General features: G+C 42.8%; 1 protein-coding gene across 1 annotated transcript; it reads left to right on the forward strand.

Moving 5' to 3' along the window:
- Window positions 1–2,731: 2,731 nt before the first annotated feature.
- si:ch211-220i18.4 (SRSF protein kinase 3) lies at window positions 2,732–10,132 on the forward strand. Its single transcript, XM_063207775.1, has 12 exons — window positions 2,732–2,751; window positions 3,102–3,208; window positions 4,145–4,253; window positions 4,671–4,758; window positions 5,407–5,494; window positions 6,633–6,739; window positions 7,179–7,341; window positions 7,495–7,562; window positions 7,687–7,794; window positions 8,326–8,395; window positions 8,610–8,702; window positions 9,105–10,132. Exons 1-12 carry the CDS (start codon window positions 2,732–2,734, stop codon window positions 9,290–9,292), a joined length of 1,209 nt encoding a protein of 402 aa, XP_063063845.1. The 3' UTR covers window positions 9,293–10,132.
- Window positions 10,133–12,500: the final 2,368 nt, after the last annotated feature.

The following is a 12,500-nucleotide window of genomic DNA, read 5'->3' on the forward strand; positions in this document are numbered from 1 at the left end:
TTGTGTGATAATACGATAAGGTCATAACATTCCTATCTGACCTTGTGGAACTTTGAAGCAAGTCGGTGGGAAATAAGGAGACAAACGGGTTTGGAGGGAAAGAAGAGGTGAAAAGAATATAATAAAAAAAAATATATATAGTATTTGTAATTAATTGTATTTCTATTATTTGTATACAATTATTTGCAGTAATTTATTGCACAAGCAAACATACAAATGAAGCAAAAGCACATTTTAGTATGTAAAAGTAAGTATGGCTGTATAGCACATTTAAATAGCCCATGTACAGCCAAAGTGCTTCATGTGAAAGAAAACAAATTTTTAAATCAACATTTGTCTCTCTGAACACGTTCCAAAAGAGAGTGAGGGAGATGTGTGGTTGGGTTGGCGAGGTGAAGAGAGAGAGGGAGATGCGTGCACAGGGGTCGGCGAGGTGGTGGGTGCTGTGCAGGGGGGTTCGTGGGTGGGGATTTCCCTTCTCAGCTGTGAAGCCTGTCACCCAAAGCCCTCTCCTCAGGGCCACTTGCAGTCTGAGCCTGGTGGTGGAAGTGAACGCGTCCAGCTGCACGAGAGAGGATGTCCAACAGCACACAGCTCCATCCAGCCCAGCTAGCGTAAGTCACCAGCTGGCACTAAACACACACACACACACACACAGTGGTCAAAACATAACACGGGCTGCAGTACTCTGCACCATATTTTGCACATTCTGCACACATGCACATCTGATTAAATGCTGAGCTGCATTTTGTTACTCTATATCTTAACAGACTGTGGTGACAGTAAAGCTGAATCAAAACGTCATCTCATTTACACAACTCATTTTGCCGTGTTTATGTTTATTCAGCACTTAGAGAGTCACATTAACACATTTCAAATTGCTCCCAGTCTCTGAGTGTTGAGTTAGCATTGCAAAATGCACTTAACTGTGTACATGCTTTTAATCGATTAAACAGTTTTTGCACTTTTTTGTGTAACGTACTTGTAAAACAAGGATGCATGCATGCATGCTGTCATCACATGCATTTGATATTTATAGGCCAGGCCAGGATGTGCTTTTTTGACTCTGTTTGTTGGTTTGGAAGGCCCTTCAGTGGTCCTAAAGCTGCAGTGTCAGCATTACTTATTCAGGAGGAAGCTTTCAGAACAGGAGCCATAGATAGTGCACCAAGTCTGTTAGCTCCAGCTGCTTCTGTTCTCACAGAGAAGACAAAGTGTAAGACACTGCAGGGGATGTTGTACATGCAAAAGAGACCGTCTGAATGTACATCTGCGAGTTTTCATACACATTTCGCCTGTTCTCTACAATAAACCCACAATTGGCAACATCATTGTTATAAATGATGTTCAGATCACACCAGGAAAAAAGTAAGATGAATTGTTAAGAACAAAGTTCATTTTGCAACATCATGACATGTGCACTCATCTCTATATTTCAGTAGCTCTGTAAAATGCCATGATAATATCTGGATCCACTTTTGGAAAGAAAAAGTGCTGAACATGATACACTTCCATATGTAATGTTAAAACTTGGTAACAGATCTGAATATACATCAATAGAAATGCATTTCCGTTACAGTAGTTAACACTTACTGATATAGAATCAAATTTAAATTTAACTTCATCTAAATGATAACAATGAAAGTTACGCCACAGGCCAGGACGTGTCGTGGACAGCTTTCTAATTATATTGCGGGACATAGGAAACATGTCTACCGGTCAGGACCCCCATCGCCCCCTCGACCATCCAGACACGCTAGACAGCACACACCTGCTGCACTGTAAAACAGTACGGCTTACGAGCTTCGAAATATTTCAAGGAAGACAGCCTCTTCTGTGCACACGTGGGGCTACAATGACAAATATTCTTGATGATAAAAGTCATGGTTCTCAGCAACACACATGTAAACATAACTTTATACTGATACCCTGCTGAAAAAAGACTCATATTCCTTACTTACTTACTCATTACTCATTATCCTTACTTCTAAGAACAACACAGTCCTTACTTGGAAGTACTTTAAAAACCCTTAAATAAATCAAGGTGATGTGAACCTTTTGAAACTGGTGTAGCTTGCACTATTTAGCAACATAAAGATATATGTTTGTGGTATTTTGAGACTTACAAAATCATTAAGAATCAAGCAAATTAAAATCAGTGAAAATCAAAATCCACGAGGCAATCATGCTGACCCCATATGTTAAGAAGATTAAGCTTGCACCACTCTCTACAGTGTCAGTCTCCTCTCCGCTTGGTGGGAAAGTGGGGAATGTCTAAAAGTAGTCCTGCGCCGCCCGACGACTCTTAATAGCTCGACACTAGCGAGTAGAGGCATCTCTATCCCCGGCACACGACACAGACGCACGAGGCTGGCCTGGGGGAGAAATAGGGCCCGGGCACTTTTTCGGCAAAACTGACTCACCGGTGGACTCAGCACCCGCGCCCTCGTGGGCCCCTATTTTCAAAATTGATTTTTTTTTTTAAGCCAGATGGCCAGTCCAGCCCTGCAGACCCAGCTTTCTTGTACTGCAGAGAGCACAGGCCCGGACGCTCTGTTAGCCCTGTGGCAGATGTTGTGTGAACTCCCAGAATAAACCATACAGTGCGGTGCAGTGCAGTGTAGCCCGAGCTGTAAGCTGTCAGCAGGATCCTGATTTGTGTGTGTTTATGTGCGCAATGTCTGTTGCCAACTATTTTTGCAGATTGTCACCCATTGCATAACCAACAAGCATGTACAACACGGTCAGGCGGTATAGGCTTAAAGTTACAAGCCCTTTAAGTCCATTGTATCTGTTGTTCTCTCTCTCTCTCTCTCTCTCTTTCTCTCTCTCTCTCGCTCTCTCTCTCGCTCTCTCTCTCTCTCTCTCTCTCTCTCTCTCTCTCTCTCTGTTGTCTTCCTCACACTTTTTCACTCTCCCACTCTCTCCTCTCTTTCTCTCACTCTCCATTGTCTTTTTCTTTCACACTTTCCATTCTCTCCTCCTAACTTTCCATTCTCTCTCTCTCTCTCTCTCTCTCTCTCTCTCTCTCTCTCTCTCTCTCTCTCTCTCTCTCTCTCTCTCTCTCCTCATCCCTCCATCCATGTCTGTGTGATGTATAGGGCTCAGCAGGCTGTCTGTCTCCCGCTGCTGGCCGGCTTGAATCCTCTGGGTTGCCTGGAGCCGCGGGGGCCGGTGGATGAGGAGGATCCGCGCGAGTATGGCTACGGTGAGCACGGCACAGGGCTGCCACTAGACATACGCAGAGTACGCAGAGTGCCTAGGGCACCGCACCAACCAGTGCTTAGGGTCAGGTCACCAACCAGAGCTTAGGGTCACCAACCAGTGCTTAGGGTCAGGTCACCAACCACTTTGCCCCCAAAATTGGGACCTCTTATAGTAAATTGAGAAAAACATATTGAATTACATTACAAAACATATTTATTAGTAACTAGATTATTATCATTATCATCATCATTTAATTATGACGGGGGGACTCCTGACCAGTTATGCTTAGGGGCCTTCGCAGCGGGCAGAGGCGCATCTTGCCACCCGGCAAGGCAGGCAGCCGCTTGGGGCCCCAAGGCCCTAGATAGTGAATAACAGCCCACACCTTACCACAGTAGTGGCGATTTTGGTTCAAATGTTCATTCTTTTGTATTTTTGCTTGGGGCCCCATCTGATCCTAGAATCGCCCCTGGCAGCGTCCCTGTCTGGACTGCAGTCCTCACCTCACCTGGGTGCATGCCAGTCGTCTCCACAACACAACAATACACACTATCTATCAATATGTCAATGCAGCCTTAAATAACCATAAATATTCTGTATCACATATACGCATCCGAGGGGTGTTAATCCAGGGTTCAGAAAGGTAAAATATATGAACTTTATTACAGGCTCTGGGCCCAACAGGCAGACACACAACATAGAAAAAACAATAAACACCTCTACAAATAAAAAGGCCATCATATCATATCAGCTTTGAACCTGCTAACCATAACCAGAGCCCAACACAAGGTCACCAGAGGGTTTATTACTTTCTGAACCACAGATTCAGATGACACGCTTTCTGTCTTTCAGTCTTTCCTTTCCTGACTAGCCAATAAACAAAATCAAAAAGACACGTTTATAACCATGTTGCATGCCTTTTTGAACCTCTGTACAGGTGGCTATCACCCTGTCAACATAGGAGATGTTTTCAGCAAGAGGTACAAAGTGATGTCCAAACTTGGCTGGGGATACTTCTCTACAGTCTGGCTCTGCGTCGACCTGAGGTAGGCCACTAATAAATTCCTTCCCATGTCTGTTAAGATTCCTCACCCAGGTCACCTTAGTCAAACTATGGTGACTATGACTATAAGATTATTTCCTACTGTCCTTGACCTATGCAGAATTCAGTGTATCAGATTACTCATCATAAAGTCCTTGTTTGCTATAGAGGGCTAATGTCTACCGTGTTGTGTGGCTGTGCTGTTATCTCGCCTCACTCATGTATATCCATTTTGGGGGAATTTTGTATTGGGCATTACATTGCATTTCATTTTCATTTCACGTTTAGAAATTATGCTCTCAAAACATCTAAATGGCAAGAATTCTGAACGTCTGAACAGTCATTTACGATAGTAAAATGCAAAAGTAAAAAATGGTGGATATGTCGTTTTGCAATGAAACTCTTGGTTGTTTCTCCTCAGGTCAGGTCGACGTGTTGCAGTGAAGGTCCTGAAGAGTGGAGAGGGCTTCACTCAGGCCGGCCAGGATGAACTGACACTATTACGCTGCGTGAGTCTCTCTGGCTTTGTCTTTATTACATTATATTACATTACGTACATTTGGCAGAAGCTTTTATACAAAGCGACTTACAATCAAAGGACATCATCATAGCATACACAACGCTTACAGATACAAAGTGCACAGGAAATTTAACAGAACATTCAAAACGGTGCAAATGCAAAGTGGGGTTACTTTTTTGTAGAGTAACATATGTACTTGCAAGAGCAGACATCCTGGATTCAGAAGGTAAAAGCTCATATATTTGCTTCAGCCAACTGAATGAACCAGCTGATCCTAATTACCACGTGCCTTCAGCCATGTACCAGTTTGATGAGCTAGTCACTACTAGTCAGTAGCTGCTAGTGGAATCACCTGTGTTTGGAGAATGGGCAGATGAAATATCTGGCAGATCATTTGCTTTCTCAATCCAGTTTGTCCACCTCTGCAGCATACTTGTCTAGACACATATTCATTTCAATAGTGTACAGAGATTATAGACTATACAAATGAACATGTGATCACAATTTTCCTTCACCTCTATAAGAAACTGTGATGGATAGTGATGATAAACCTACTGTGAATATGACACTATATGTTGAGCCCCAGACTACAATGTATTTCCATATGTCCTGATGTGTTTCTATTGTCCTTCATTAGGCCAGTGGTCCGACAGCTCGCCACCCTCTGAGTGGACACATCGTTCGGCTACTGGACGAGTTCAAAGTCGCAGGGAAGAATGGAGTCCGTATCCTTAACCCCTTAAAACATGACATTATACATTTGTTGTTACCAGAATGCCAATGACCGAGTCATATTACAATACTAAAGGCCCTGCGTTATGTCATAGTAGTGTAGTACTATGGTAAGTAACCTTTCAAGGACTATTACAGCGTGCCACTGGTCGTACTGGTCGCATTATGGGGCTAAGATTTGACCTCATTTTACACTATTCCAGATATTGGAAACAATGGGCCCAAAAGTGTTTCACACCAAATGTCTCACATTGCATATACCCCAATGTTATCCATTGACGCACCCATTTACGTGCTTGAGTGAATAAAGGCTGTCACGCATTTTGTAAGAGAACAGCACACTGTAAGCATTATGTGGTTCGATGTCATGCTAAAATACAGTTGGAACCAACCACAGGAAGTGTGGGAGTTGAACCAGGGACCATGAAATTGTTGGGCTTGTGTATCTCTATTTGGCAGCTTATGGTACCCCACCGTCCCACTCAACTTAACTTCAGCTCAGTATTGTCTTCTTTTATCCTTTTAAAACTATTTTAGTCTTTTAGTGCCTTTATTGTGGTATAATAGTGAAGATGGTGACAGGAAAGTTATGGGAGAGGGAGACGGGGTAGGGTTGTGAAATGACCCAGGCTGGACTCAAACCTGGGTCGCCAGTTACAGTATAGGCTAAAAGTTTGGACACACCTTCTCATTCAATGCATTTTCTTTGTTTTCATGGCTATTTGCAGAACATTCTAGACTTTCATAGAGTGCATCATTAAAACTGTGCCTAAACACATATAGAATTATATACTTGACAAAAAATGTAATTAGTGGTTTTAAAACAGTGATGTCAGGGGTCTATCCACTGTTTCAACAAGCTTATTCTTTTCTATGTTCAAGTTAAAAAAAAACACCCAGTCAGTCAAGTCAATGTTGATTAAACACAAAAGATATCCAATACCTCACTAGAATTGCAGAAGTAGAATTTTGAGACGTTTAAACCTAGTATCCTTAACCTGACCTGAAGACATACTGTACTGTACTATGTCTGGTACTGCAGCTGCTATATTACAGCCAGATCCAATAGACCCCTTTTATATTATATTATAGCTCAATACTGTCTTGTTTTATCCTTAACCTGACCTGAAGACATCTGTCTGGTTCTGGAGCTGCTGGGTCCCGACCTGCGATGTTGGCAGGTGTGTATGGGGAGCCCTGGTCTCTCCATACCGTGTGTCAAACGCGTCATCACGCAGGTGAGGCATGGGAACTCATCATTGCTCTTTTAACCAGAGGTGGAAACTCCAACTTCAGCACATTAACAATTACATTCCATTACGTTACATTGCATTTGGCAGACACTTTTATCCAAAGCGACTTTCAATCGATCGTTCATTCATTCATTCATTCATTCATTCATTCATTCATTCATTCATTCATTCATTCATTCATTCATTCATTCAGCTGTTTATTCATTCATTCGATCATTTGATCATTCGTTCATTCACTCATTCATTAATTTGTTTACTTCTTCATTAGTTCAGCAACACATCATGGATCACTTTGAACCAAATGAAACATCTAGGTCTTCTCCACCCCTTGTCCCTGGTGGTCTAAGATATCACATTGGCAGGCCTACTGTACATTTCTGTCTGATCTACTTTTGTCATTACTAAACTAAACACCTCTCTCCAGGTTCTTGAGGGCTTGGATTACCTGCATAACCACTGTAAAATCATCCACACCGACATCAAACCGGAGAACATCCTGCTGTGTCTTGAATCGCAGTCCCAGGGCCGAACAGCAGGGGGCGCACCACACAAGTTCCTCGGATACGTCGCTCCAGTGGAAAGCCCAGGTAGGCAACAGGTCACAGGGTGTAGTTTAAAAAATAAAAAATAAAAACATATTTTTCAAAAATACAAAATAATTACTGAATGACAGGTGAAATAAATGGTCATAGTATGCTGTACATTGATGTATTATATGGATATCTGTATGTCTTCCCCAGATGAAGGCACGTTCAACTTGGACAAAATCACAGTGAAGATTGCTGATCTAGGCAGCTCGTGCTGGGTGGTAAGAAACTACTCACGTCAGTTAAACAAAAATGGCTAAAAATATATATATAATTATGAAGGCATCAATTCCCACAATGTGATCTTGATTAATGTAATGCGTGTTGTGTTGTTCTTGTTATTAGTACAAGCACTTCTGTGATGAGATCCAAACCCGACAGTACCGCTCCCTAGAGGTTCTGCTGGGCTGTGATTACGGACCGCCAGCTGACATCTGGAGTGTAGCCTGCATGGTAGGCCCCTGTGTGTCTGGAGTGTAGCCTGCATGGTAGGCCTCTATGTGTCTGGAGTGTAGCCTGCATGGTAGGCCTCTATGTGTCTGGAGTGTAGCCTGCATGGTAGGCCCCTTTGTGTCTGGAGTGTAGCCTGCATGGTAGGCCTCTATGTGTCTGGAGTGTAGCCTGCATGGTAGGCCCCTGTGTGTCTGGAGTGTAGCCTGCATGGTAGGCCTCTATATGTCTGTGTGTGTCTTTGTTGCACATCTATATAGATAACTCTTTATGTTATACAGAGCATTTGTTCTGAGTCTCTTTGCAGATCATTCTGTATAGTTTGTGTTGTTACACAAAGTGTATGTATCGATACTGCATGTCTACTCTGTACATGTCTATACTGTGTGTGCTCAGTTCTCTAGTTAGAAATATAGGGCCTATGTAGGCCTATATTTTTTGTACTGGACATTGGTGTATGGACGGTACTGTATATGACATGTTTTTGGTAAATCTCACATGCCTTTTACACTAAAATTAAACTTTTTTTGTTAGGCGTTTGAGCTCCTGACTGGTGACTCCCTATTTGAACCTCTGAAAGGAAAGAGTTACACTCTGGAGGAAGGTAAATCAACATAACCATTCTATAACCATCTATTATCAATATAGCCATCTATAATCATCTATTATGCATATAGCCATCTACAGTAAAACCAATATAGCCATCTAACCTTCTAGCTCCTCTGACAGTTGGTTTTCTTGACAGTCTGTTCTTTCACCACAGGAATAATTCACTAAAACGTTGAACATTGTGTTTCATTTTGAATGTTCTGTTGCAGATCATATTGCCCACATCATAGAGCTGCTGGGGGTGATCCCTCCTGCCATCGCACTGTCTGGAAAATACTCCCATGAGTACTTCGACCGCAAAGGTGAGCTCTTGCTTCAACTAACAACCAAACATACTGTATATTTTTAAATGAAAGCTCCATACTAAAAAAAAAAGCTGACTTCATTTTGTTTTGCCTTACAACATCATCAACAACATAACAATGAGTCTAACAACATCATTATGAGTTAGGGTCTTAGTCAGAGTTCAAAGTATTTCTTTTCTTTAATTTAAAAATAATTCCTTGTCATCTTTTTCCATACCCTAACCCGGGCTATGTGTTGTTTGTTTACGTTCTTTTCTTTTCCTCCTACTTTCCTCCTTTTAATTGTTGGAAAATAAAAACAAAGTTTAAAATAACTGAATAACTAACTCCTTGTGTCCTGTTGTGGTGGGCTGTGTAGGTGAGCTAACTCCTTGTGTTGTGTTGTGGTGGGCTGTGTAGGTGAGCTGCGCCACATTCCTGTGCTGCGCCCGTGGAGTCTGTTTGAGGTGCTGGTTGAGAAGTACCACTACCCCCTCCGGGAGGCCTCCGTCTTCTCTGACTTCCTGCGCGACATGCTGGACTTCCTGCCAGAGAGGCGCTCCACGGCGGCCCAGTGCCTCAAACACCCCTGGCTCCTCGGCTGCTGACACGGCCTGGGTCGTCTGCCTCCAGACCAGACTAGGACTGTGTTCTTTCAAGATGAACTGCTTCGTTGGAATTAACTACCAGTAGCCTGTTAGCCATTTCAAATGGAAATGAAAACGGTTCCCCACCCCTGACCTGTGACCCCAAAACTAACTCTCAGGGCCTCTGCATATCGGTTCCGACAGCGCTGCGGAGCACTTTCGCTTCTGACAATTTCGATTACCCCCGCACACAATTTCACGACAGCAGAGCATGGATTATCAGTGGTGGGTGGCTCCGACAAAATAGAACTAATCACCAGCCGTCCAACATCCGTGGACATGGGCGCTGGTGTGCTGGTGGGGTTGTATTGAAAACAATGGAATCGAACTTTGGCAGAGCGGTGCTCTGCACTTTGTCGGAGCCGATGTGCGGAGGCCCTAATACTTGCCCCGGGAGCAGGGGTTTCGAAGTAGGAGGTAAGTGGGTGTGAGTCACCAGGGCCTCATGTATCGGAGGTTTTTTTCACATATTAATATCATATACTGGGAGGGGGAGGGGGAGGGGGTGTCCATTGGAACTCAGTCCATACGCCCATAGTGATATGTATCTCAGATCGATTGGCAGGTCATATCGCCTTGGCACCGAACTGATCACACTGGCGAGGTGTCCATTAGAACTGAGTCTTTAGGGCCTATAGAAGCAATATATCTCAGGTCAACGGGCAGGACATATCGCCTGGACACCGGACTGGACCTTATCTCTCGCAGTGCTGCCTATTGTACCGACCCCAATCTCCCTGACCCGACCCGAGCCCACCCTGACCCAACCCGAGCCCACCCTGACCCGACCCGAGCCCACCCTGACCCGACCCGAGCCCACCCTGACCCGCCCCAAGCCCACCCTGACCCGACCCGAGCCCACCCTGACCCGACCCGAGCCCACCCTGACCCCTCACACCCCTACGACCTGCACCCCAACCCCACATATGGACACCTGTCCTGCACCCCAACCCCACATATGGACACCTGTCCTGCACACAGTGGTAGACATTTCCCTTGGCACTGAGGAGGGAGTGGAAATAATGACATTCAATGCTTTTTTTTCTTCAAATTCGAAACTTGAATTTTTAATTGCACATTGTAATAATAGATTGGTTTATGTCATTGTATGCACACTGTGTGTGTGTGTGTGTGTGTGTGTGTGTGTGTGTGTGTGTGTGTGTGTGTGTGTGTGTGTGTGTGTGTGTGTGTGTGTGTGTGTGTGTGTGTGTGTGTGTCTGTGTGTGTCTGTGTGTGTGTACGTGTGCGCATGCATGCATACAAATACGTGCGTACATTCAGGCATGTGTGTCTGTGTGTGTGTGTGTGTGTGTGTGTGTGTGTGTGTGTGTGTGTGTGTGTGTGTGTGTGTGTGTGTGTGTGTGTGTGTGTGTGTGTGTGTGTGTGTGTGTGTGTGTGTGTGTTTGTGTGTGTGCATGTGTGACTGTAAGACCTGAGGCTTTGGGGTTGGTATAAATGGAGGGAGTGAATCACTACAGAGTGGCCTGAAGATGTTTTTTCCTGTTGTGTTAATGCCTGTCTTTGTTGAAATGGTGCTGTGTTTAACAAGGGTGCTGTTATGATGAATTGTGAATTATTTTATATACATGAACACCATGAATTGTAATTTTAATTTCATTTTTTTTAATGCACAATACAATTTGTGTAAGCTCTTTCATCAATATCAATAAGTTATTTTTTTTTAATCAATGCCATCATCCAGCCACATCATGAATAATGTGTTCTTTTCATTTTAAATACTGCATCAGATCCAATACAAACACTCTCGCATGATTTTATAAGAACCCAACTCCCAAAAGTACTATTTCCAAGATGTAGGAGGTGCAGATGTAGGTGCACTGTGCAGGAAATGGTCAAAAAAGGTACTGCAACTATGCTGCTCATTGAAACGGGGTTGCCTATTGCCAAATTTGATCTTTACATGAAAATTTACTAAGTAATAAACAACTGTTTTCTAATATGGTTCAAGTACAGTCATTTTTGCAGCTAAAAATGACTATTTTTGGAAATTCAAAATGGCGGACCTTGGAGAAGATCCCCCTTTTCATGTATGAAAAGTGCAATTTTTCCAGTCATAATGAATACTTAGAATTTGATGCTGGTGGTACAGTACGTATTCATGAAAAAGGTAACATTAGTGAATGGGCAGCATGGATTCTGGAAATAAACAACTAAAAAGCTCACACAGTGTCCCTTTAAAATACAATTCAATTAAGAAATGCAAAAGAAACTTATGATTCCAAAAAGAGATATTTCATTTGTGATTGAGGTTTGTTGCATACAGCTTTTATGCATTCTTATATTGTTCTCTAATCATTAGGTTTTGTACTTGCTGTTGCTGTAGCTGTTGTCTCAATGTTATTGTGTTTGAACCTTCCTCTCTATTAAATGATTTTTTTATCACTAGTTGGCCAAGTGTGAAAATCTGTAGAACAAAATTGTAACATACAACTTGTAAAAGTAACACACTTTTTAATGGACTTTGGACCCTAAATTGATTGCTGATCTATCCGTAATTGTAATCATCAACCAATGAAGCTGTACGCTCTGCATTCCACCGCGGGGTCCTTGCGATAAACAACCCGGTATCCACAGTCGCTTGGGATCCGCATACATTTCCTGGGCCAAGATGTGGGCTTCTTGGGGCTGATGGAAAATGTGACACTTTATTTCCATAGAAATTCACAGCAGCAAAGCAGAACACTGGTGTACCATTAGTCTTGTGGCCAATTGTGTTTTAAGTGCAAACAAAGTAACACAATACTATAATCATGTGGTAATGCTTTACTTTATGGTGCAGTAATTACTACTTTCTGTGTAACAACAGGACATCTTACAGGTAAAAAAGGGGGTAATAACAAGTAAATATCATGTAATACACATATCTCAAGAATTACACATCAATTAATAATCTAACTTCTCTCTGTTACCCTGTTGTTACCCAATTAATGGTATTTACTTACCCCCTTTTTACCCGTTAGATAGCATGTAACGTCTCTCTGTTACATTGCTGTTACCCAGAAAGTCACAGTAATTACGTATGGTTACCAATCATTTTCTTATGTTGCTCACTGTTGCATTACTTACGGATAGCAAAAGAAGCCAAGCTGGTGGCAGTAACACTTGTCACAGGCTTTGTAGAAGGTCTGTCCTGGTTTGAAATACTGCT

Source organism: Engraulis encrasicolus, chromosome 10 (assembly GCF_034702125.1).
Source record: "Engraulis encrasicolus isolate BLACKSEA-1 chromosome 10, IST_EnEncr_1.0, whole genome shotgun sequence".
Classification (NCBI taxonomy): domain Eukaryota; kingdom Metazoa; phylum Chordata; class Actinopteri; order Clupeiformes; family Engraulidae; genus Engraulis; species Engraulis encrasicolus.

Coding starts and splice junctions, on each gene's coding strand:
- si:ch211-220i18.4 (XM_063207775.1), top strand. CDS start 2,732: ATGTACAACACGGTCAGGCG. Junction 3,209..4,144: donor TCCGCGCGAGTATGGCTACG/GTGAGCACGGCA, acceptor ACCTCTGTACAG/GTGGCTATCACCCTGTCAAC. Junction 7,563..7,686: donor TAGGCAGCTCGTGCTGGGTG/GTAAGAAACTAC, acceptor TCTTGTTATTAG/TACAAGCACTTCTGTGATGA.